This window comes from Falco peregrinus, chromosome 2 (assembly GCF_023634155.1).
Source record: "Falco peregrinus isolate bFalPer1 chromosome 2, bFalPer1.pri, whole genome shotgun sequence".
Taxonomy (NCBI): Eukaryota; Metazoa; Chordata; class Aves; order Falconiformes; family Falconidae; genus Falco; species Falco peregrinus.
In genome coordinates, this window is record NC_073722.1 from 110,885,905 (window position 1) to 110,908,304 (window position 22,400).

General features: G+C 51.9%; 1 protein-coding gene across 3 annotated transcripts; it reads left to right on the plus strand.

Annotated features, from left to right (window-relative positions):
* Nucleotides 1-1,674: 1,674 nt before the first annotated feature.
* On the plus strand, nucleotides 1,675-10,380 carry MRM1 (mitochondrial rRNA methyltransferase 1). 3 transcript variants are annotated; one of them, XM_013296210.3, is made up of 5 exons: nucleotides 1,676-2,736; nucleotides 3,178-3,271; nucleotides 5,190-5,310; nucleotides 9,386-9,505; nucleotides 9,642-10,380. In XM_013296210.3, the coding sequence occupies exons 1-5, from the start codon at nucleotides 1,946-1,948 to the stop codon at nucleotides 9,689-9,691; spliced, it is 1,176 nt and encodes a 391-aa protein (XP_013151664.3). In that variant the 5' UTR covers nucleotides 1,676-1,945; the 3' UTR covers nucleotides 9,692-10,380. The 3 variants fall into 3 exon arrangements, with proteins under 3 accessions (XP_055653095.1, XP_055653094.1, XP_013151664.3); XM_055797120.1 differs by lacking the exon at nucleotides 9,642-10,380 and having other exon boundaries at nucleotides 1,675-2,736; nucleotides 9,370-9,480; XM_055797119.1 differs by lacking the exons at nucleotides 9,386-9,505; nucleotides 9,642-10,380 and adding an exon at nucleotides 6,437-9,361 and having other exon boundaries at nucleotides 1,675-2,736.
* The last annotated feature ends 12,020 nt before the right edge of the window (nucleotides 10,381-22,400 follow it).

A 22,400-nucleotide genomic window follows, 5' to 3' on the forward strand; every position in this document is an offset into this window, starting at 1 on the left:
TAGTTTTTGTGTAAAAACATAACATCCTTTTTACTGTTCACAGCTAAACCTTTCTTTTATGAAGAGTTCAAACAGAAACGTGATTTTGGTTCTTCATAAGAAAAACTGTAATTACTTTCTAGAGCAGAATAGTGCCCAGTTGTCTCACAGATGACCTGTGGAGGCTGGACTTGCTGGTCCTTGTTGGAAGGATGCTGCGTTCTACAGGGGTTCACGGCAATCCCCAGGCAGGCTGCTGGGCATGGCTGGGTTTGACTAAGCTGTGCAAGGGATGAGCTGCTGTTGCTATTCGGACTTGGATATTGAACTCTTTTCTCGTGCTTGCCTGGAAGCAAGGCAGCTTATTGTTGGCATAACTGAAGGCGGTTTTGTTTCCTAGTCCCCTTTCAGCTTGTCCAAGCACAGAGGCACATTGCTGAGCCCAAGTCTGTAGTCAGTGACAACGAAGTTTTTGCAAATGCGTGTTGAATGGCTGAACTGGCTGCAATTGCTGGATTTGAGGCAGATATTTTGGATGCCTTGTAAATAGGTAGAGAGCATTTATAGGATTAAAACAATATTTGGGGTTTTTTTCCTATTCTTGTGCTTTTTTTTCTGTTTGTCATACACGTTGTACCTATCATCCGTTGTGTTAAAACTGCTGTACCTGCAGCGTGTTTTCTGGCAAATTATGGGATCTTGGGTGAGTAGTCTCAGCTCTGATCTTTTTTGGGGAGGAACCACGGGCACAGTTGGCTCTGGCAAGCAGCAGGAAGGACATGGTTTTACTTAAAATCTCTCAATCCGTACAAGCAATTTTGTGGTATTTTTGAGTCCAGATGTAACAATGCTTCAGATTAACCGTATAGAAAAGGAATTGAAAAATTTCTGCTTCTCTCTGTAAAATCCTTTTGAAAGAGTACCACTGTGGTTTGTCCCCTATGGCCCACACAGAGGGATAAACGCCTGGCAGCCCTAACACTATTGCTGTGAACGGCCCGGTTCCCTGCCTGCCCCTTGTTTTACCCATTTATGAAATTAAAAGATGGAAATGGAGTATCAGGTAAGGAGAAGAGCAGTTTTGGTGTAAGGTGACAGGCTGGTGGCGAGGTGGGCCCAGGGCCTGCCCACTGCCCTGGGAGCCCTTTCTGCCCGTGTGTGGGGCAGCACGTCGCCTGGGTGGTGAAGAGGCTGGAATGGCTTATTTTTTCTTTTTAAATATTAAGAATATCAGGGCTAGGCCAAGGCCAGGACTCTGCAGAGCGCTGGTGCTCCTGTTGCCGGGCTGGGTGGTGCCGGTTGTTTGGCCTGGGGCCTGTGGGATGCTGCCCCTCACCTCACCAAGGCTGGGATGCCCTAATGAAGCGGTTCCGATTTTCTGGTTAATTAAGGCCCTGTCAGTGCAGGCCACGGGGGTCGGCTCCCCTCAGGCTCGGGGGCAGCACCAGCCCTGCCCTCGCCCCACGGGGTGACCCGGCTGGGCCTAAGGGTGAGGGGACTGCGCTGCCCTCCTGCCTCACGGCTGCGGGTCTGGCTGGGAGCTGGGGCCGGTGAGGGGCCGCGCTCTGTCAGGGGCCGGAGGGAGCGGCCGGGGCCCGGCTGCGCCCCCGCCCACCGCCAGGCGGCGCTGCCGGGCGGGGCGGAACATCCCCCGGCTGCTGCGGCCGCGTGCCCACCCGGAAGTGGTGCGGCGCGCGCGGGCGGTAGGGGCGGGGGCCGGGCTGACGCGTGTCCGCCGCCACCGGCAGCCGCCGTGCAGGGGCGCCCCTCCGCCCGCCCCCTCGCGTGCCCGCCCCCTGCCGTCGCCCCCGTTTTGCGGCCGGGCTGCCTGTGGGGCCGAGCTCTGTGTCTTCCCCCCGGGCAGGGCCCCGTGCCCGCGGTGCGGTGCGGCGCTGCCTCCTGTCGGCTCCGCCGCGGCCTGAGGCCGCGCAGGCCCTGCCCCGCTGGAAAGGCCTTCGGGGCTCCGATGGAGCAGGTGCTGAAGCACAGCGCCCGGTGGGCCGCGGGGCTGCCCCTTGCCGTCTGCCGGCCGCGGTGGGCAGCGCTGAGGTGTTGCTCCACGCGGGAGCAGCCGTCGCCCCGGGCAGCGCCAGCCGCGGGTGGGCCTGAGGAGGGGCCGCCCCCCGGCGGGACAGGCCGGCCGCCCCCGCCAGCCCTCCCGGCGGTCTCCGGAGCGGCGGCTGGCTCCGGGGCCCCCCGCGTGGGCCGCCCGTGGCACAAGGCCGAGGAGCGAAGGGGCAGGCCCGCGGCAGCCAGCCGGGAGCGGTGGGGCTGGTCGGGGGGTGACTTCTCCAAGGCGAGGAGGAGGCTGAAGCAACAGCCTCTGTCCGTCGAGAGGGCTAAAGGCTCAGAGATCTTATTCGGGATCGCGCCGTGTTCCCTGGCCCTCTCCCAGTCGAGGAGGGATCTGTTCAGGTTGTTCCTCAAGCAGAGCAGCGGCTCTCGGCGGCTCGTTATGAGCGAGTTTGTCCTTCAGGCCACGGCCCGGGGAGTCCCTGTGCACCACGTCACCAGGCGAGAGCTGGATGCTCTTTGCAGAGGTCGGGTCCACCAGGGCGTCTGTTTGGAGGCCACCCCTCTCCATTTCAAGAGTTTGGAGGAAGTTGAGAAGCCTGATTTGGGGGATGAAGAGAGTCCGAACCGACAGCTGATTTGGCTGGTGTTGGAGCAGATCAAGGATCCCATGAACCTGGGGGCACTGCTGCGCTCTGCGTACTTCTTGGGGGTGGACAGAGTGGTGGCAAGCCAGAAGAACAGGTACGAGGTTGGTTATCTGCGCCTTAAGCTTTTTGCTTGCTTTTCCTGCTGGCTCCCAAAGAGGTTTCTAGCCTGCATTGCTCGGTAGCTTCTTCAGAGGGCTGAACTTGGGCAGCTGCTGCTTTGCATTGCGCTCCGCAGGGAGGCTGCAGGGATGTGGTGTTCCAGGCTAGTAAGGAGCCTCCCTGGGTACTTTCTGGTTTAACGCATTTTGTGTTTCAGTTACCCATCTGTGCACAAAACTGCTGTAACCTATTTCCTGCGCTAATTTCTCAGCCCTCCTATTCTCCATAGGAAAATATATCTGTGTAGCAGCGAGATCTTTAGTGGACTAGTTGGAATTGTGTTGCAGAGGCAGGAGAAGGAAACACAGAAATAAAAGTCTCCCGGATTTCTTTTTTTGCTCTCACATGACACTTTTCCTTTCTTTTTTCCTTGCAGCTGCCCTTTGACTCCGACAGTGAGCAAAGCTAGCTCTGGAACTATGGAAGTCTTCGACGTCTACAGCACAGATGATCTTCGGAGCTTTTTGAAGGTAGAATGTTCCACGGTTTTTTTCCCCTTTCCTTTCAAGAAACCTCAATTATTGCATGTATTGAACAGAGAGGAGGTACAGGAAGAGGACTCGAGTTATTTCCAGTGTCCTGTGCTCCCTCTCTGCAGTCCTGTTTGCTGCCGGTGGTCTGTGCTGTTGGACCACCGCTGACAGGCATGCACCCCCAGTCCCATTCCATCGGGTGGGGGAACAGGTCTGAGTTGTGGGTCATTTTCTGGAAGGTGGCAGTAGCTGGGCAATGCTTTATCTATCTCCCGTACTCAGCATGCGAGCTCGCTAACATGCTCAGGATGCGAGCTCGCTAACATGGGGACCCGTGGGGTAGCGCTGCTGCCTGCGGCAGCTCTTGCCTGGCGTGTGGCGGAGGCAGCGTCCTGGGACCCAAGCACATGATGGCAGTATTGGGCAGCCTTTGGAGCAGGGGAGAGAGGCGAAACCGGGGCTGGTGCGAGCTGCAGGGAATATTTTTACACTGTACTTGTGTGGTGAGGTGAGATAGGGCCCTTTGAAGAAACACGCTGCAAAAGGAAGGGGAATGCACGTGGGAAAACGTGATTTAAACTGAAACAAACCCATGGGTGTTGCTTTGAATCGGCAGAGTGTGTCAGCCCTGTGATAGCACCGTGTGATTGCCCTGACTCCTCATGGAGGTCCCCTGTGCCCTGGCTGGGCTAAGGACCATCTGAATATCGTGTGTGTGCAGAGCGAGGAGCTGCAGGTTCTCATCTGCCCTCCCCTGTTCATGTGGGATCCCCCAGACTGGGGGGAGCAGTGGAGTTGGAGGGTTCAGCCCAGGGAGGGCAGAGGCTGCAGATCCTCAGGGAAGCAGAGGCACCCAGCCTGCGCTCCCAGGGTCACTGTGTGCCAGTGTCCCGTTTAGGAAGAGCTCGTCACAGTCTGGTGTGACCGCAAGAGGCCTCATGAGCAGAGGTAAGCCTGGACTCTTCACTTGGTGCTAGAAAACCCTTGCCCATCTGTATAGTAGGTCTGTGGCAGGTGGAGCTCTGGATGATGGTGAAATGAAAGATACATAAAATACATTGATATCTAATTGAAACAGCTGGATGAATCACTTTGTTACTGTAAAGCTTGAATTATTAACATTTTCAGCCATTGCAGCAGTTCATTTAATTGGACCCAGATTCACTGGCCTAACCCTTGGCATTGCCTGGCTGGTGTAAATTTGATATAACATAATGTAAAAAGTGCCAGTTTCACAGGAAATGAAGCTGGCAAGAAGCAGCGGCTCTTTTATTGTTAAAATGGCTTTCCAAGACAAATAATTAAGGCTCTTTTTACTAGGGTGTGGAAGGGAAGGCTGGTTCTTTGATTATGTGAGGCACTGAGTGCTGAGTGCCCTGCCTTTTATATGAGCTGATTTTTGGCATCTGAGTTTGAAAATGTGCACTTGTGTTTGAAAACGTTACTGTGGGCTTCTGATGGCTGAGCCTGCACTTGAGAACTTCCACTGCGTTGCTCCATGGATTATCCTTATGCTAATTTGTTTAACGCTACTCTTTTTGTATGCTTTCCTGGCAAAAACCTTCCTAGAACTGTTGTATGGGCAAAAAAAAAGGCTTTTCAGTTGCTGTTTGTTTGCTTGCTGAACTAGAATAAAAAGCAGAAGGGAAATTACTTTTTTTTTTCCTTTTTTTTTTTTTTTTCCCCCCTTAAATCAAGCTTTGTGTGCTGGTACAGGGAGGACTTTGGTGGTAAAAATTCAAGGGATGCCAAAAAACTAGAAAAGCCAGTTAACCTAACTGAAAATGTAAAAAAAACCCCACAAAACAAAACAAAAAACCAAATAAAAAAATGGGTGTTTGCATACATGACTTAATTTCTTTTTAAGCTTGAAAAGTAGGCAAGTTTTTAACGCTTGTTCCCTTTCCCTTTCTAGGCTAAAACTGCAGAAGGCTGGGAAGTTGTGGGAACGGTCAGCAAGCCTGAGGAGGTGGAAAACGTTCCTGTCATCAGCTGCTTGGAATTCCGGTGGAATAAACCCATTATTATAGTAATAGGTATTTCAATTTAAAGAGCTTTGGGCTTGGTGGAGGTGCACGTATGAGGGACTGATCAGGGGGATGTTTCACTCCAAAGCTAATTGCAGGCCTGCTACATTACATCACAGTTTGGTCTGGACAGGACAAACTGAGCAAGAAGTATTAGAATGAGCTGGCTGCAAATGAAACCAGGAGCTGACAAGCCTCCCAGTAGGAACTGCAAGGACAGGCCAGTTTGTGTAGGTGAACAGGGAGTTTAGTAGCTGCAGAGGGTCTAGGTGACAGTTTCCAGTGGCAGGACAGATCTGGGTCAGGGTAGCCAACAGTGTGTTGTTCTGTGTTGTGTTCTGGGGCGCTTTTAATCCTGTCCTGAAGAGCCCTGAACCTGGATTTTTTGTGTTGGCAAACCACAAACCTGAGTGAGACACCTAGAAGGAACGGGTTTGCGCTTGCTTGGCTGAGGCTGTAATGGTGAGCTGTGCCATGTCTTTGCTCTGTTGTGTTTCCTCTTAAAAAAACAGGAATATATCGCTGTGCTCAGGTCTGGAAAGAAGCATGAGGAGCTGTTGCTGGGATGGTCTGAACTCAAAGTTGGGCTTCGTGGCACAGAAACCACCATGGAGACCAGGCAGTGGCTGCTTTTGTATGCCTAGGAGAAGGCAGGAGCTGTTGGCTCCTGCAGTACCAGCTGGAGGAGTGAGTGTAACCTGCTCCCTGCCAGAGCTGTGCGCTGTCTGAGCAATGGGTGCCACTTTCCTGAGCACCTAGACTGGGCAATTCCTGCACAGCCCTCTGCTTCTGCCCCCTTTGTGCAGAGGATACTGGCAAAGAATGCTGTCTTTCGTAGGTAGAGTATGGGGCTGTGCAGCCTCCCAGGAGTGTGAAGTGAAGGGAGCAGTGGCATCGTGACAGCTAGAGAAAGAAATTCATCCAGGAGTGCTGCTCTAGGCACCCTTGTGTGGCCATGGTGTCGCCCCCCCCACTTTGTGTCACCTGGCAGACACGAGAGCTGGTTTGAGCTTTTACACTTGGAAGTAGTGTCATGCTGGCGATGAGCCATCAAGGGGCTGTAATCCTGCCCCGTGCTGCGGTTTTCTTGGCTCAGAAGACATTCCTTTAATTAAAATGTTTATTGAACTCCTAGAAATACTGACAAGACAACACCGCAAATCTGGCATCTCTACAAGATGTGTGGAGCTATATTATAAAGGGAGTAGGGAGGCTGGCAGTGCTGCTGATGGACCACAAAGAAATGCATCGCAGAAACAACGACAACACCAGGAGAAAGGAAGGGGGTGAAAGTGGCAGTGGTGTCGTTACCTTGAATTATGAGAGATTTCTCCAGGAAAAAGTCCAAATATCCTTTTGTCAAGGGAGATTGGAGGCTGATTGGTAGATGCATGAGGAGAGCTCCCGGACCTTGCAGCAGTAATGATTTCAACTCTCTGCTGAGCACTAACTCTTTGCTGAAAAGAAAATTGAACATTACAGTCGTCTGATGCTGAGGTTGTTTGAAGAAACATCCTAGATCTGAATATGTAGTGTACCTGCAGCTACAGCGAGCAGCAGAGATAATTTAGCATGATAGTGAGTTTCCTAGCATTGCACAGATTGTCTTGTAAGTTAAGCATTTGCAGACTTGAATTCACCCTCCTGGCATCTTCGCTGCCTTGGCAGGGAGTGATTTGGACAGTCCAGTTTAATGTTGTCTGCACTGGAGTCATTGCCAAAGGTGACAGGCAGGCTGGCTGCCCTGAAGACTGGGAGCCTTTGCGAACAGGAACAGATTGGGAGCACTTAGATGGCTGAGTAAGAAGAGTTTCTGGGTAATTTGTTCTTTTTACTCCTTCGGTCTTTAGCTTGGGGTTTAAGGCTGTTCACGGAATTGTTGGTTTTATGGAGATGCTCGTTTTGCATATTTCTCTTGAACTGCCAGCATGGATGCTTCTGCCTGGATTTGAATTTCTTGCACTGGAGCCTGCAGTTGTTAAGGTGCTGTAAATTGTAAATGGGACAGGAAACCTGTTCTGTCATTTCAGCCAAGCTCTAACTCTGGTCTTTGAGGCCTGTCAGTGAGGGACAAAGCTAAGAGATGGAAGTCAGAAATCTGAAGTGGGAAATGTTTGGTTCACCAGTATAAACTAGGATTTAATCTGATTCAGTCAGTGCTCCCTCCCTCTTGTCACAGTGTGCAAGTCTTTCTGCCCTGAATTTATGGTTCCTAATTATTTTAAGCAGCCAGAGCCATAAAAAGCTTTGTAAAAGCTGGAAGCAAAATTGCTGCCTTTATTAGGAATCGTAAGACCCTTATCAGGGAGAGGAAAGGATTGCTCCAGGAGCTGTCACGCCTCTGGCAATAGCTGCTGTCCCAGTTGGAGAGTCCCATGAGAACGTGGTTTGAGAGGCTCAGGAGGCAAATATGACTATAAGTTGTAAAACTTTTCTGTGTTGAATCAGGAAAAAGTAGGATTTTAAATATATATATATATAATTTTTATTTTTAATTATTTCTTGAAGCATCCTTAGAGAGCCACAGTCTAGCGATGAAGAGGCAGGCTGGGCTGTGGGAGGCCTGGCTTCAATTCCTTGTGTCACTCGGGCTTCCCCCATGACCTTGGACAACTCACCCAGGCCTTGTCTGCACTGCTGGCTTACAGAAGAAGGAAAATAATGGTTAGGATGTGATTTTGGTTTTCTGAAGGTTCATTTACCCCAGCCAAAGGATATTTTTGCCTGTATGGCTTATTTCATGTGGGAAGGTGATGCAAGATGCATTACCCAAGGCATTCTTTTCCTTACCCAAAATGCATCTTGCCAGTTAGATCAGAGCAGCAAAATATGAGACTGGGCTTCAGCTTCCAGCCTGTGAAATGGGATAAGAACACTTTGCTACCCTGTGCAGGCAGAGGGGTGTCATGCAGATCAGTGCTGAGGGACCTGCTGGGGAGGTGCTATACGTAGACAGTGGGGGAAGAATTTTGTGGCAACTCAACCCAGCAAGGAGCTCCTTATAGAGGAGTGAGTCTCCAGTGGCATAGGAAGTGCCTAAAAGCATCCTTTAAACTTCATGTCTCTAAATCTACGTGAGCTGAGCGAGGCCTTGGTGACAGCGCTGGTTAGGCAGACAGAGGCACGGAAGCCCTGGCAGGCAGCGTGTGCCCCGGCAGTGCCGTCCCAGGATGAGTCTGGTGTTCAGCTGGGGTTGGGCTATCGCTGTGGGAGGGGATCGTGTGGCTTCCAGCGTGCTCAGCCTGTTTTGTCAGAGGGTGAGCATGTCTTCAAAATGAGCTGACTGTTCCTGCAGCCATGTAGCTGTCTGTGTAGCTCTAAATAATGAATGTGGAAGAATTCATTGGGGAGCCGAGTGGGCTGGGAGGTCTGTGGTCTTCTGCATTTTCACTTGTCTGCGCACAGGATTGTTTAAAGCCTCTCCCTTTCCATTTCCCTTTGTGACAGTGTGAGTCAAACAACTACTAATGACCTGGGATAGATTTCAACTCTGTTTCACCAGTGTATCAGCCCAAACATATCAGGGCTGTTGGATGGTTTAACAACTAATCAATTGAAGCCTCTGGTTAAACTGTCTGCATTCACAAGTTGCACCCAGATGGTGGTACTGTGCGCTGAAAAGGCTGAACCCGTCACTATCAATAGGGATGTGGGGTTTGCTGGACCAGATCAGGCCTGTGGCCTCTCGTCTGCCTTGTCCCTCTGGCAGCAACCCGTGTACGTGGTCAGCCATCTGCAGGCACGGTGGCTGCGTGCAGAGGGGAGCTTTGCAGTCACATTACCAGGCTCTGTGCTTTACGCTGTGCGTGCAGGCATGTTGCACAGGTATTTCTCAAAACCACTTCAGATACTTAAGAACAGGTCCAGGGAGGCTGGAGTGGGCCAGGAAGGGAAGGCAGGTAAGGTGCCCATCTTGCCTCTGGTAGTTCTTGGCTGTTGCTGATGGGAGCTGGTGAAGTTTCTGGTGGACTTAAGGGCAAAGGTGTAGTTGCGATAGAGCATTAGCGGGAACTGTACTTGGGAGGGGGGAAAAGGGACGTGGCAGCAGCTGTGAGCTGACCTGAGTAGTGCCTTTCTTCTGCAGGTAGTGAAGGTGATGGGCTTTCCCTAGAGACGCAGCTCTTGTGCCATCGGATGCTGGCCATACCCCCTGGCAGAGTGCTTCACCCTGGGATCGAGTCACTGAATGTCTCTGTTGCTACTGGTAAGAACAGTTCTGAGCACGGAGGCATCATTGTCCAAATTTCTGTATTTAAAAATCAAATATCCAGGCCCGCAGAATGATTTTCTTGTGGTTTAAAAAAGATTTTCTTTAGTTAGTTAGTTTTACTTTCCTACAGGTATTCTCCTGCACTCCATCTGCAGCCAAAAGCTGAGGCATAGTGATTGAAACTGTTTTTTGTTTGGTGGGGACGCTGCTCGGTGTTCCGTGGCTGTGCTCTGTTGGTGCGGATATGGAAGTGCTCTTTCCAGGGTCTTCGCCGTCACTGCAAGTTACGGGGGGGGTGTCCCGTTGATGCGAGCTGTGTCTTGGCTGCTGCACCATACCACCAGAACCCTCCTGGCTTAATGCTGAAGTCAGACACCTGCACGTACTGAGTGACACCTGCCACTGGCACCTGGGAGGAGCGGCTGTAAGGAAGGCAGACAAAGCTGGGTTTTCAAAGCAGCCAGCCGTGTACTTCGTTCTTGCCGTTCCGTACTCACTGTGATGGCTGCGAGCTTCGTGCTTGTTGCACAGGGGACTTTGTATGTCACCTGTGCTGTGGAGAGAATGTGGGCTGAGAGCAGCTGTGCCCACCCTGTGCCCCCTGCCTGAGCCCACCGCCCCCCTAGCAGCTGAGAGGGTGCAGGCGAGAGCCAGGTGTGATTTGGGACAACTTGGTAGCAATTTCTTCGTGATGAGGCGGTTTCTCTGTTCGATATTGCTGCTTGAATGTCTGTAAACACACCAAGTTGTACTTGGTTGTAAAGCAGATCTGCAGCGCTGCCGAAAGATGGACACGAGCTGTTAGGAAACAGCTGTAGTGGGGATAAATGCAGCCCATTGAAATAAAGCCTCTGTAAAGATTGGTAGTAGACTTGAATCAATCCTTTTTGTGTCATATATAAATCCGGGGTGTGATTAGTGGAACAGAGCACTTCTTTCAGGTAGTAAGAGGAATCAGGAGCTTGTTCTCTTCTGGAGAAGTTTCCTTTCCTTGGTGGGCCTGATCCTACTGGATGCTGAGCTGCCCCAGCTGCACGGTTCCACTGATGGCATGGGGCTAGGGTGAGGGTGGCTTCGTTTGCAAATACCCTGGTTGAAAACCAGGCTGGCTAAATTATTGAGAACCAAATGAATGTTATCACTTAGCACCTTAATTATTTTATTTAGCTACTGTGGCCCTTTGCACAGGATTCCTCATTAACACTTAATTTACAGTGCCCTTTAGGGATAATTTCAAACAATTCAGCTTAGTCTCCCCCCTCCCCCCCCCTTCCAAATGAACAAGTAAATCACTCAGAGTGACTAATTAGGACTTTCCTTTGAGCTAAATGAAGTCTGTAAACTGGTCTGTGGATGTGGAGGATTTTCCCATGCATCCCTGGGAGGACCTGGCCGGTGGGTGCTGCAGCCGTGGGTGGCTATGGGGCTGGGGACACCCCAGGTGCCAGGGATGGGGGACAGGATGGGACACAGAGCTCTTGAAAGGTGTCATGTGCTCACTTCTGTGGCTGCGGTGGAGAAGGGTGCCTGGCACGGTGGCATGCATCTTGGGCTGTGTCTGCCCCTTCACCCACTCCGGTGGAAAAGGACAAACCCCAGATCCCTCCGAAACGACAGCCGTCGTGCGAGCTGGTCGCAGAGTGACGGTGAGCGGGTGCATGACAGGGGCGACAGCTCTTGCGTTGTGTGGGCTGCATGTGGGTTTGGTCTGGTGGTTTGCTTGGTTGTTTTTTTTTAAACGATGAAATAAAAGGGCTCCGGGCCAGGGAGGCTGTAGGCCAGCCCTGTGCTGCAGCAGCTGTGGGTGCCCCAGCAGAGGGTGCCCGTGGCTCAGATTTCCTCATTTTTCTGAGGAAAGATTCATCACTTGGGGCTAACTGAATCCTTCCTTCCAAGCAGCAGGGATGAGGCTAAAACCATTTCTTTATTCTTGACCTGTAGGTAAGTATATATATTTCTGATATCATAGGAAGTGCACTTTCTCCTTTTTGCTTTTATTTGTTTATTTATTTAAGCAGTACCTTAACAGAGGAGATGCTTCACTGGCTTTGTGTGTGTTTGGGAAAGCCGGGCACCATCAGACTGTGCTTGACCATGCTGGCTCACCCCCTCTAATGAGGACGCAAGTGAGTAACGACAGAACAGCTACTTTACTCCTGGAAGGCACCCAAAAAGCTTTGAAACCTGAGTGCCTGCAGCAGCGCTGCCGACAGGTTGGGTGAAGTAGGTCAAAGTTCCCGCAGTTACTTGTCCATTGCTCCAGCAGCCATTGCAACTCCCCTACAGATTTCCCCTTGCAGCTGCTGCATCCCCAGAGCACCTTGATTTGGCACTGAAGTATCAGACAAGGCTTACTGGGAGTTGCGTGAGGCTTGAGTTTTAAGAGACAGGAGTTTGAGCGCTTAACTAGGGCTGCAGCTCAGATTTTTGTGCTTGAGAGCTGCAACACAGTCTTCTGTGAGCACAGTAGATCCCACTCCAGACAGCTCTGCTGTTCACGTTTAGCCTGTTTCCCTTGGTGGAAGTTTTGGCCCAGATTTGTTTCACTGGGATTCTGCTCCGCTATCAGCCAGATGTATCTGCCATGGCCAATGTATCTGCCGTGGCCAATGCTTTTTCCTTTGCCCCAGCTCCACCCTGCTCTGGGCTGAGACCCGCAAGGAACATGGGGACCTCTGCACACTTGCACCTTTGGAGATGGAGCTTTGTGCTGTGCTATTTGCCCCGGATCTAATAAATGAGTTCCATTAATTGGATCATTGCCTGCTTCTCCAGTTAATTTCCTGGATATTTTTAAATGTTAAAATGTAGTTTTTATAGTCTTTCATTATTTTTAGCCTTAAGCTTGACTATAATTGTCCCTGTAATGTAACTGTAAGAAAACTCCCAGCTTTAAATCATAAAGGAGGACATTAATTGTCATTTTTTTGTGTTCATCAGCAAGATCAAAACATGCTTCCTGATTACTTCTGTTTGTACATACAGTCTCTTTGATGTTTAGATATGAATAAAGTGTGTGTGTGTGTGTGTAGTTTGAAAGTCAATTCTTCCCTCCCTGCTGCTTGTCATGGATTCCTTTTGGAGGCTTATTTACCAAATCGATTTTAAAATTTACTAATTGCCCTTCCAAAATGATTTCTCAATAATCAAAGTGTCTCTAAGCACAGTGACAAAATATTTGTCTTCCTTGGTTCAGAAGACGCGCTTCGTGCCTTGGCTTTTTTATCCTCAAAACCGGGGCGAACACAAATTTTTTCACCTCCCAGAATCAACTCCAGGGAGAACTGGTTGCAAGAGAAGCTCAGCGCATGCCCCAGGTTTCACTTTTGTGCACAGATCATCAAGACGACCGAAAAAATCGTATTCCATCAAATCCATCACTGGGTCCCAGGGAGGTTTCCTGAAGCTGGAAAGGCTTTGGGACAGAGAACACCTTTGTCTTTGCAAAGCTCGAGGTGGTACCATGGCTGAAGGGGACAGCGGGGGGGGGGGGATGCTGGGCTGGGGCGGGAGTAGCCGGTGCTGGAAATGCCACCCAAGAGGCACCTTCCTCGCCGGTGGTGGGGAATCCTCCACCGCGCCACAGCCACAATCTGAGTTTGTAAATGTAATCAACCTTGAGGTCTTGTTACTTCCACAGGTGCAATTAACAGTACCATCTGCTAATCCGTGATTAACGATGTTTACAAATATGCTACAACATGTTAAAATGTGCTGGCACTTTTTTTTTTCCTTTTTTTTTTTTTTTTTTTTTTTTCTCTCTCTCTCCCTGTTCCGGCACAGGAGCTGTGCCGCCGGCAGCAGTGCAGGAGGGCTTTCCCGGTGGAGGGCTCCCCATACCCCACCATTAATTCACAGACATTTTGTTTTCATTATTTAAAAGTGCTGTTAAACTCCAAACCAGCTGTAGGAATGACAAGTTCAAATCAGAAGGTCAGTGCTGCTAAATGGGATTTAATTGCATGGGGGTTGAGGTACAAACTGATGAATCTGAATAATAAAACTTTGTGGGGAGCGACATATGGTGCAGTTTAAAGTAAATTTTTATTGATCATCCCACAACTGATGTGTTAATGGGATGGCAGTCTTTGCTTTGGGTTTGATATTGATGTGGAGTTTTAATAATGTCACACAGGAATATTGTGGAGGGGTTTATAATTTAAAAAAAAGAGTTTTCTATTAACTGTCGCCTTCTTTTTAACAGAGAGAGGAATACATTATATCACTGCTGTATGTCCTCCAGATCTAGGTTACATGTAATTGCTCGGTAATTGGTAGAACCATGTAAAAGCCATGGTATTTGCCAGTAAACCCCCCTAAGTTGCCATGAAATTGAAGTGTGATATTTATTCTCTACAAAACTTGCCACCCAAATATCGTGTATGATCAGGTTTGGTCACTGCCGAGACGTTTCTGCAGCGGCTGTGCTGTGCGTAACGCCTGCACGCTCGGGTTCTGCACCGATACCGTGCTCGTGGGCTGGGGGGGTCTCACCGGGGGGGTAAGGGGTGATTTTGCTTCAAGGGAAGATGCTTTAACCTCCCTTGGGCTTCAGTCTCAGGATTATTGCAGCTATTTCAAGGCCCAACTCAAAATGATGGAGGTTTGGAGGAAGCTGGAGAAGTTCTTGTGTTTTCAGTGGGACTGGGACTTGTCACTGCACTTCTGATGGGTTTTGAAGCTGGTGGAGGTGAAATAGGTGTCAGTACACGGGGGCGCGGGCGGGTCGCCTGTATTTTACTTTCTCTTTAAGTAGGGCCTCCAAAACTCTTCCCATCTTGGCGATTTCCATCATTTAACCACGACTCTGGTTTAGAGACCTCAGCCCCGTGGCCGTGTGAGGGCTCACGTGCCAGGAGCTCTGCTTGGGGGTTTTGCCCTCTGACGGCGTTTTCTGCCCCCTCCTGCGAAATGCCTGGGGGGGCTCAGCGAGGACTCCTTACCGCCTGCTGCATGGCGTTAAATATGGGCGGCAGTAATTGCCTTGCTTATGATCAATAGTTTTATATACTTTAAAAATGTAACAATCCACTGTGGATTGATGCAAAGTTAAACCTGCCAATTTTTATTTTTTTTTCTTCCCGCTGGCCTGTTTTAGAAGCTGCCAGCTCAGCAGTGTTTCCCCTGTGCTGGGGAAGCGGTAGCTCAGCTGTTTTCTCTGAAGATCCGAACATCGCATCCTGTGCGTCCCACGGATGCGGCCCCGACTCTGCCAGCTCCCTTTTGACGGCCACTTGCACAGGACGGATGCTGTAGTGTCTGCAGTTGGGTGTAAATGTCCTTCCGTAATATTTGTAAAGCTGCCTTTGAAAGGTTTGTACAGAAGATAAAAAGTCCGCCCAACCCTGGGGGTTCAGGGTCCTGGTGAGGTGTCTGAGCACCAAAGTGCCCGCAGGAGAGCGGGCAGAGGGGCCAGGCTCAGCCCCGTGGGGCAGCTCGGGGTGACCAGCACCGCTAAGGGCTCGGGGGTCTCGGCTCGGAAGCCTCCATGTCTGTATAAATCATTAGTGCAACTCTGATGTTTAATTAATTGGAGCAGTTGCTGCCTGCTTCTCCTGCAGGAACCGATGAATAGTAAAATGATGCTTTCCCTCCTCTCCTCTTCCCACGTCCCCAAACCGCAATCCCTTTTCCCATTTTTGAGAGCTGTGGATGTGCTTTTTCCTTCATCCTGCCGAGGCTCCCTGGGGTGGGGGTGCTGCAGGCTGACCCCCCCTGTTTGCAGACTTGGCTGGGCACACCAGTGCAGCCCCCGTCCCGCAGAACCCCTCGCTGCCACCCACCTTCCCTCAGGTGCTGGAGCTGCAGCACATGTCCCCTTCCCTGCTGTGCCGCGTGGGCTCGGGGACGGGAGCGATGGGGGGGATCGGAGCGAGGGGGTCCCGGGGTGAGATGAAGTAGCGGATGGTGGAGCGATGCTGCAGCAGTGCAGGATGGAGGTTGTCCCGCCGGTGCTGCAGCCAGGTGTCCTTGTGCATGCCGATACCAGGGTATGGGATAGCATTGTACGTTAGAGATGCGTGACAGGGAGTTCCAGCACGGGGAGGTAGCCCTTTTCCATGTGGGATTGTTCCTGGCACACACGCTCCATCCCGCGAGCGGCAGCTGGGGGGAATTGGGCAGTTTTGCAACCCCAGCCCAAGCTGCTGGTGCAGGCCCTATCCCTGTTGGCTGAGGATGGAGCAAGTTGGTGCCATCAAACCCCCCCGAGCCGAGCCCAGGCAAGCCCCCCGCTCCCCAGCGGCACTGCAGGGGGGTCGGCAAGCGGGAGAGAAAAGGGAGGGGGACGCAGGAGCGATGTGCCAGGGCTCGCGTTCCCCGGCAGAATAAATGAGGTGGTGGTGTCTGGCGGTGCCTTCGCAGCTTTGCCAACCCTCATTAGCACCTTTCAGCAAAGCGGAGCTTATTCAAACTGTATCACAAGTCTTTTGCTGGAGATTGCATCTGTGCCTAATATGCATTTTTATATAAACAAGGGTACTAAATGGCCTTTCAGTTCCCTCTATAATGTCTTTTTTAATGGAAGGTCCTGAATTAAGAACATATATATATGACTCTAAGAATTTTCTAAGTGATATTGAAAACCTATTGTAAAGTAGGATTTCTCCTTGCAAAATTATTTTAATGAGGTTCCAGTTTATTTTCTGGCTATATTTTACTTATTTAATCCTCCAGAGGGGCTTTTCAGAGGCAGCATCTCATTTTCAATGCAACTATTCTTAACATTAGAGAAAACTACCTTTCTGAAATGCATGAAGGAAAAAAAAAACAACAACCCAACCAGAGGAAGATGTACGAGATAAGAATAAACTTGAAAAGCTTTGAGGTGGTTTATGGCTTCTCTTGAAAGAATAACAGTTCATGTATTTTTGTTATGGTGTGGTTTAATGATGCTTGCAGAAAAAAGATAAGGTAGAAATGGAAATATAAAATTAAACCAGCAAAGTGAATGTGATTATTTTAGTTACTAGTATTACCTGGGGAAAACGCTCTCGGGGTTTTTTATCTAGACTAAATATTTGCTTTTCTAAAAGGGAAGGCCCTCTGCATCTCCTGGCACGAGGCTGGAAAGTGAAATTTTCCCGTGGTCCAGCAATCGCGGGAGGATGGAGGTGTCTGCTGGAGCCCTGGCTGCCCCCGCAGCAGGTCCGTCGCAGCCCACCGTGGGTCCTGCGGGGATGCGCTTTGCACGGGCTGGCTTTGCCACCACGGGAGGTGGCCCTGAGGGGCTCCACAGCCTCACCCTTGTGGCTGTGCTGCAGGTGGGGGGAGCGAGGAGGAGGCATGGGGGGGACCTGGCCCCCAGTGTCTGTGTGTGATCGGGGCTTTGCGCCTCTTCTGGAGGACCTTCCTTCACCAGGATCTGGGCACAGCACATCCCCAGGGTGGCATGGGCTTGTCCCATCCCACCTGTGCCATGCAGCAGCATGTGCACATCCCTCCCCTCTCATTTCACCCACCCATCCCCAGCTGTGGGTGCAAACCTGGGACCCCCGCAGCGGTGCATTCAAAGACTGTCCTGATCCAAGAACTCTTGCCTTCCCTGGGCAGCTCTGCAGGTTTCCAGTCCAAGGCGAGCTGCTGTGGGGTCACCTGGCCGTGCAGTTTGATGGGGACCCGACAGGATCAGCCAGATCTCCAGTCAACTCGGACACCCAAGTTGGGTTGGCTGCTTGGCCCCTCGGCATCCCACCCCAGCTGCCGCCGGGTCACAAGAGGTAAACTTGCCGATGAATTAAGTCTGACATGTGGCCTTGAGCCTCCCCGGGTAGTTAATTTTTCAATTTCTTTCATGGATCTGGAATAGCAAAGAGTTTGTTTATAATTAAAGTACTTGAAGATTTATACTTTAATTCAAATAGCTGAAAATAAGCAGTTTCTGTGTAGGTTTCTTCACTATCAGAATCTAAAACAGATTATTATGTAAATTTTTTCGATCCTAAATTCATTATAATATTCAATTTCAGGAAATGCTCTTGACCATCTGCTGCTGCTCTAAGAAATGAGTCTTGGAGATTGTTTACTACCAGAAATATTGTAGGAATTTAGGGTAGATCACAGTGGAGTGTAAGGGCAATGTACTGGTTTCTGAGGCTGGTTACATAAACCCGCAGTGCTGATGCCAGGAGCCGAGTGAGTCGGGAAGCGCATCTGGGGTGGTGGCAGCTCCTGCACCACCAGCATCCTGGCTTGTCCTGGCTCGCAGCACTGGTGCCACCCCCCGTCCCCATCCTCAGGGATGTCCCGTCTGTGAGTGCAGGGTACTGGTCCCTCTGTACTGTAGGGAGGCAGTATGGATTAATTCCTGGTCTTAATAACTGTGGTTTGCGATCCCTGGGATGAACAGCACTGTGAAAGTATCATTTGTTATTTATTGTCACCTTCAGACTTGCCAAGAGGAGAAGTGTGTTGATCCCCAGCGAGCTCGTGCTCTCGATGATTAGAGCAAGAGGGGGCGAAGCCCTCGTCACCTGCACACACGCAGGACCGGGAGCCCAGCAGTAGCACCGAGATGTGCTGAACTTTAATCTATTTTTTCCAGTGTATTTTCCTACCAAAGCTTGTGTGTCATTAGCGGTGTCAGGTGCAACAGATGAAGCCCAGGAGCAGCGATACAGCCCCGCTGCAGGTCAGATTCACGTCCCCAGGCGCTGCTCCTCCCCGGCTCCCAGCATTTGCTTTTGCTGCCATTATTCACCCTCTGCAAGACACTAAAGGATGTTGCTGCCTCCCTGCTTGCTCCTACATGTTTGGGTTTGGCTTTGGCTTTGTATGAGGAGCAGTGTATTACATGGGGTTTCTTTTCCTTCCACCGCAGCCTTGCTCAACAAGTGCAGCACCCACGGGGCCAGCGACTGCTGCCGATTGATGGGGCTGGGGCCGGAGCCCTGCCTGCCCTTCCCGGCGACTGCGCCCAGTATTGACGGATCGAAGCGGCGAGCAGGGCCGAGGGTGGGAAGCAACGGCTGCTGGCGGGGAGCGGGAGGGAGCCACAGCAGGGGTGTCCCCAGGGCTCGTGCTCCCGCTGGACCGGCAGCCGAGCATCACCCGGGCATCCTCCTGGCACGGGGGATGCGGCTGCCCCATCTGCTGTGGGGTCGAGCTGGGGGTGATGCTGCACGGGGAATATTTGTTCATATTGAATTATGTTCAGTATTTGGAAAGATGAGCTATTAATGTAGGGGAATAGACTTCAGAAGGGCACTCGTGTCCATCTGGATGTGCGGCGTAGGAGTGCCTGCGCACAGGGGATGCCTACGAGGGGTGGCTGTAAGCGTGTAGTGTAGGGCTAGCAGTTTCTATAGGGGTGGGCACAAAGGGCTCGCAGCACTACTCCTTGTGCAGCACTGCACCTGCCAGTGTAGTAACTTCAGAGCATTGTCTGAGGTCGTTTTTTTAGCCACTGGTTTCGCTACAAGGCTTGTCTGTACTACCCGTGGTGTGTAGGAAGGTGGTGACGTCAGTGTGGGTCTGCAGGACAGGGGCTGTTCAGCCGCCCTTGGATAAACCTCAGCGTGGAGTGTGACGGAGAGGGGTTTTGTTCCTGTCGGTCTTTATTCCCATCCGAATTCTGACACGAGTGTTTTCTTATCTGCCGCTGTCCCAGGCTCCAGTATGCAAACCCCAGCAATCGCTAATCGCCTTATTTCCCCTCCTTCAGGGAAATTTTAACTCTTGTCCTCTGCGCTGAGTAGATCTTTAAGCCGGTAATAATGTGAGACAGAGGGAAATTAACGGCCTTGTCCTGCCCCTTCCCTGGTTGAAAACTACTAAAGAATTAAAGTAAAGAATTAAAAAAGGTCTAATTTTGCACCAAAATGCTTTTCCTGCCAATGAGGGGTTTGGTTTTTAGAGGGTCTGAGGGAAGGTGGAGACACCCTGTGCCCTCGCCATTGCTGTCCCCCCTCCGTGGGTGCCGGTGGCTGCCGTGCCTGTGGGGCCGTGAGGATGGGGTGCTGGGGTGCCCCCCCCGCCCCGGTCCATGCCACTGCCTGAGACTGGACCTCTGCAGCCCACAGCCGCCCCGGTGGCTCGCTCCCGTTTCGGTGTGCTCATCCCCATCGGTGACACCTACGGAGGGGATGAGGAAGGCGGGTGGCCTTCCTCCGCTGGCCGGGGGCGCGGTGTGGGTGCTGCACCCTGCGTGCTTCACTGGGGTGTAGGTCTGGGGGGGCCAGGGCCACGGTGGCCTTTGTCTGCCTGTGCCAAACAGATGTGAACAAACCCGAGTTCGATTTCCAAGACCGCCTGGGGAATATTGCTAACTAATTATAGAAAACAGAAGATGTGCTCCCCTCCTCTTGCATTTTTTGATAAACATTGTCTCCTCTCAACAGCTGAGTATTTAATTAGTGTTGATTGTTGTTCGCATGTTCAATAACCACTCATCAGGAGGGGGGTGTCCGCTGGGGCAGCGTGGCCTGGAGCACGGAGGAGCGGAGGGTGTTCATAATTAAGGATGCAATTTATTTGAGTAAGTCATGTGTACAGAGCCCTGCGTTTTAGGTTAATTTTCAAGGTTAAAGGGTAAAAAAAAATAGCTCGCAACTTTGGAGGACGAGGAGCGATGGTTGGCAGCTCAACACTGAAAACTGTGCAGGAGTTATATGTCTATAATGTCTGTGTAGATTGCACCTAAGCCTCTGTGTGTGTATGTATGTATGTGGCTCATGCTTGCTCCCACAGGGCCACGCAGGCCATTGAGCAGTTCCCATCCTCTTTTCCGTGCTCATTTCCCAAGTTTTGGCTGGAAAAAATGCTGCTGTGTGGAGTCACGCTCTCCAGCTATGGAAAGGTTCCATAGGAAGTAAAGCGAAGGCAGCTTGTTCTGGGTGCTGCTGTGTGGGGAGGGCCAAGGTCCACCCTCTGTCCGGGTTTGCCGCGTGTTTCCCAGTGTTTTCCTGAGGGATAACGCTGTGCTGCAGCCCCTGCAGCGGCTTGGCTTGCCTTTCCAGGCTCCGTAGGGATTGCTTCAGTTCAGAGGAGAGCGAAACCCTCAAACCGCACCAGCTGGGGTTTTATGGGTGGGTAGCACCGCTGCCCGGAGGTGCGGGATGACCCAGCACGGGTGGGCTCCCTTCTCTTTTCCTAGTGAGTGCACACCCGCGCCGGGCTTGCACCGATGGCTGGAGCGGGCTGGTGAAGCTCGGGGCGGGGGGGGGGGGGTAGGAGCATTCCTGCCGGCAGGAACACACTGGGAGTCCCTGCTCATGGTTTTAGGGACATCCCTGTCACTGTGTGTGACCCAGGACTCATCTGGGTCCCTCGTGGCATCGGGGGGGCTTTAGCCCGGGGTCCAAGCAGGGCCAGGCAGTGGGCTGGCGTCGGGCTCTGGTCCCCACACGGCCCCTTTCCTGCTGACAGGGGGGTTGTTGTGCTCAGGTAGGGGGAGCAGCAGCTAAAACAGTAAATAAGCAAATGCCCATCTCCTCCCTGAATGGTTTTCCCTTTATTTATTTATATGTTTATTTTGCTGTGCCTCCTGACAGCAGTGATGGAGCTGTCATGCTTTGGTGGCCACCGGCTCGTGAGCCGGCACCTGTTCCCTGTGCTTTAATCTCTCTGCTCCGCTATATGGGGAGTCTATACATAACCCTCAGCCAAACAAAACGTGAAGAAAAATCAAATCTAATTACATGCCATTGATTTCTTTCCAAATTTGCTTCTAATACACTTTTTGACTACTCCTTGATTTCATGGGGTTTTTTAAAATTTTTTTCCCACTTTTCCTTTCTCCTCTCCTTCCCCCGTCCACTCATGCAGCAGCAGCCTCCTCCCGGGGAAGCGAGTGGCTGCCGTCCCTGCGCTGGACACGCCGAGCCCCGGAGCAGTTAGGAAATGCGCGTTTTTTCCCTGCACTTCATAGGCAGTAGGGATGATCTGTGTGCTGAGCCTCTTCCTAAGGGAACAGGTAGGACCGTACAGCTTCCTTCATTGCTTTTTCCCTTCCCCTCCTCTTTGGAAGCCTGACTTGTTTCCAGCGCCAGCATCGCTGTGGCAGGGACTGTGGGCAGAGCTGCTGGCCACCAGTATCTCCTCCAGTTCTCTGTGTCCGGCTGCCCCCGCAGGCATGGGGGGCCGGGGGGGGCAGGGGGGGTTGTGCTGGTCGCCTCCTCTGCCGCGGATCCAGTGAGTGGAGGATGGCTGCGGAGCTGCTCCCTGTGCCTGTACGCGGCGGGTGGCTGTGTCCCAGTATGCCAACATCCCTCAGGGGAGCCCGGCCAGTGCGAGACCCCGCGGGACGTGGTGGCCAGCACGCTTGCGGAGCAGGGCAGCCCCCCATCCCGGCTTGTCCCATCGCCCCTCGCCCCACAGCTCCTGGTGCGTTGGGCCATCGCGCTGGGCTGGCTCCCTGGCAGCGCTGGCTTGGCGTGGGTCTGGCCCCGTCTGGGCAGGGGGCTCAGGGTGGGGATGTGGCAGGGCCCCCCTGGGGCTGGGGTATGGTGGTTATGGCAGGAGAGAGGCTTCATGCTCACATGGGGCTTTGAATCCTGCGGGGAACAGCTGATGATCAGCTGTTCCCTGGGTCTTGCTCCCTTCGAGCTGCCATGGTGCTGGTACACTGGGTGAGCAAACGGGCACACAGCCAGGCGCAGGGGGCAATGTGGTTGGGCGTCCCCACCCCCGGTGACAACTCTGCTGGGTGGCAGGGGAGGCTGGAGGTACAAAGCCCTGCCAGAGAGCTCTGGGCAGCAGCTGAAGGGTTAAAGGCAGCAGGATGCAGAGGCGCAGGTCACTGGGCTGGAGCTTTGTGTACATCAATATATTGAATATCCTCTGATCCGGGTCTGCGGGAACTGGGTGCAACCTGGTGGAGCAACAGACGTGTCTTGTCCTAAGGGTGATGCGGGATGGGGGCTGAGCGGGGCTGCCTGTCCCCACGCTGCCC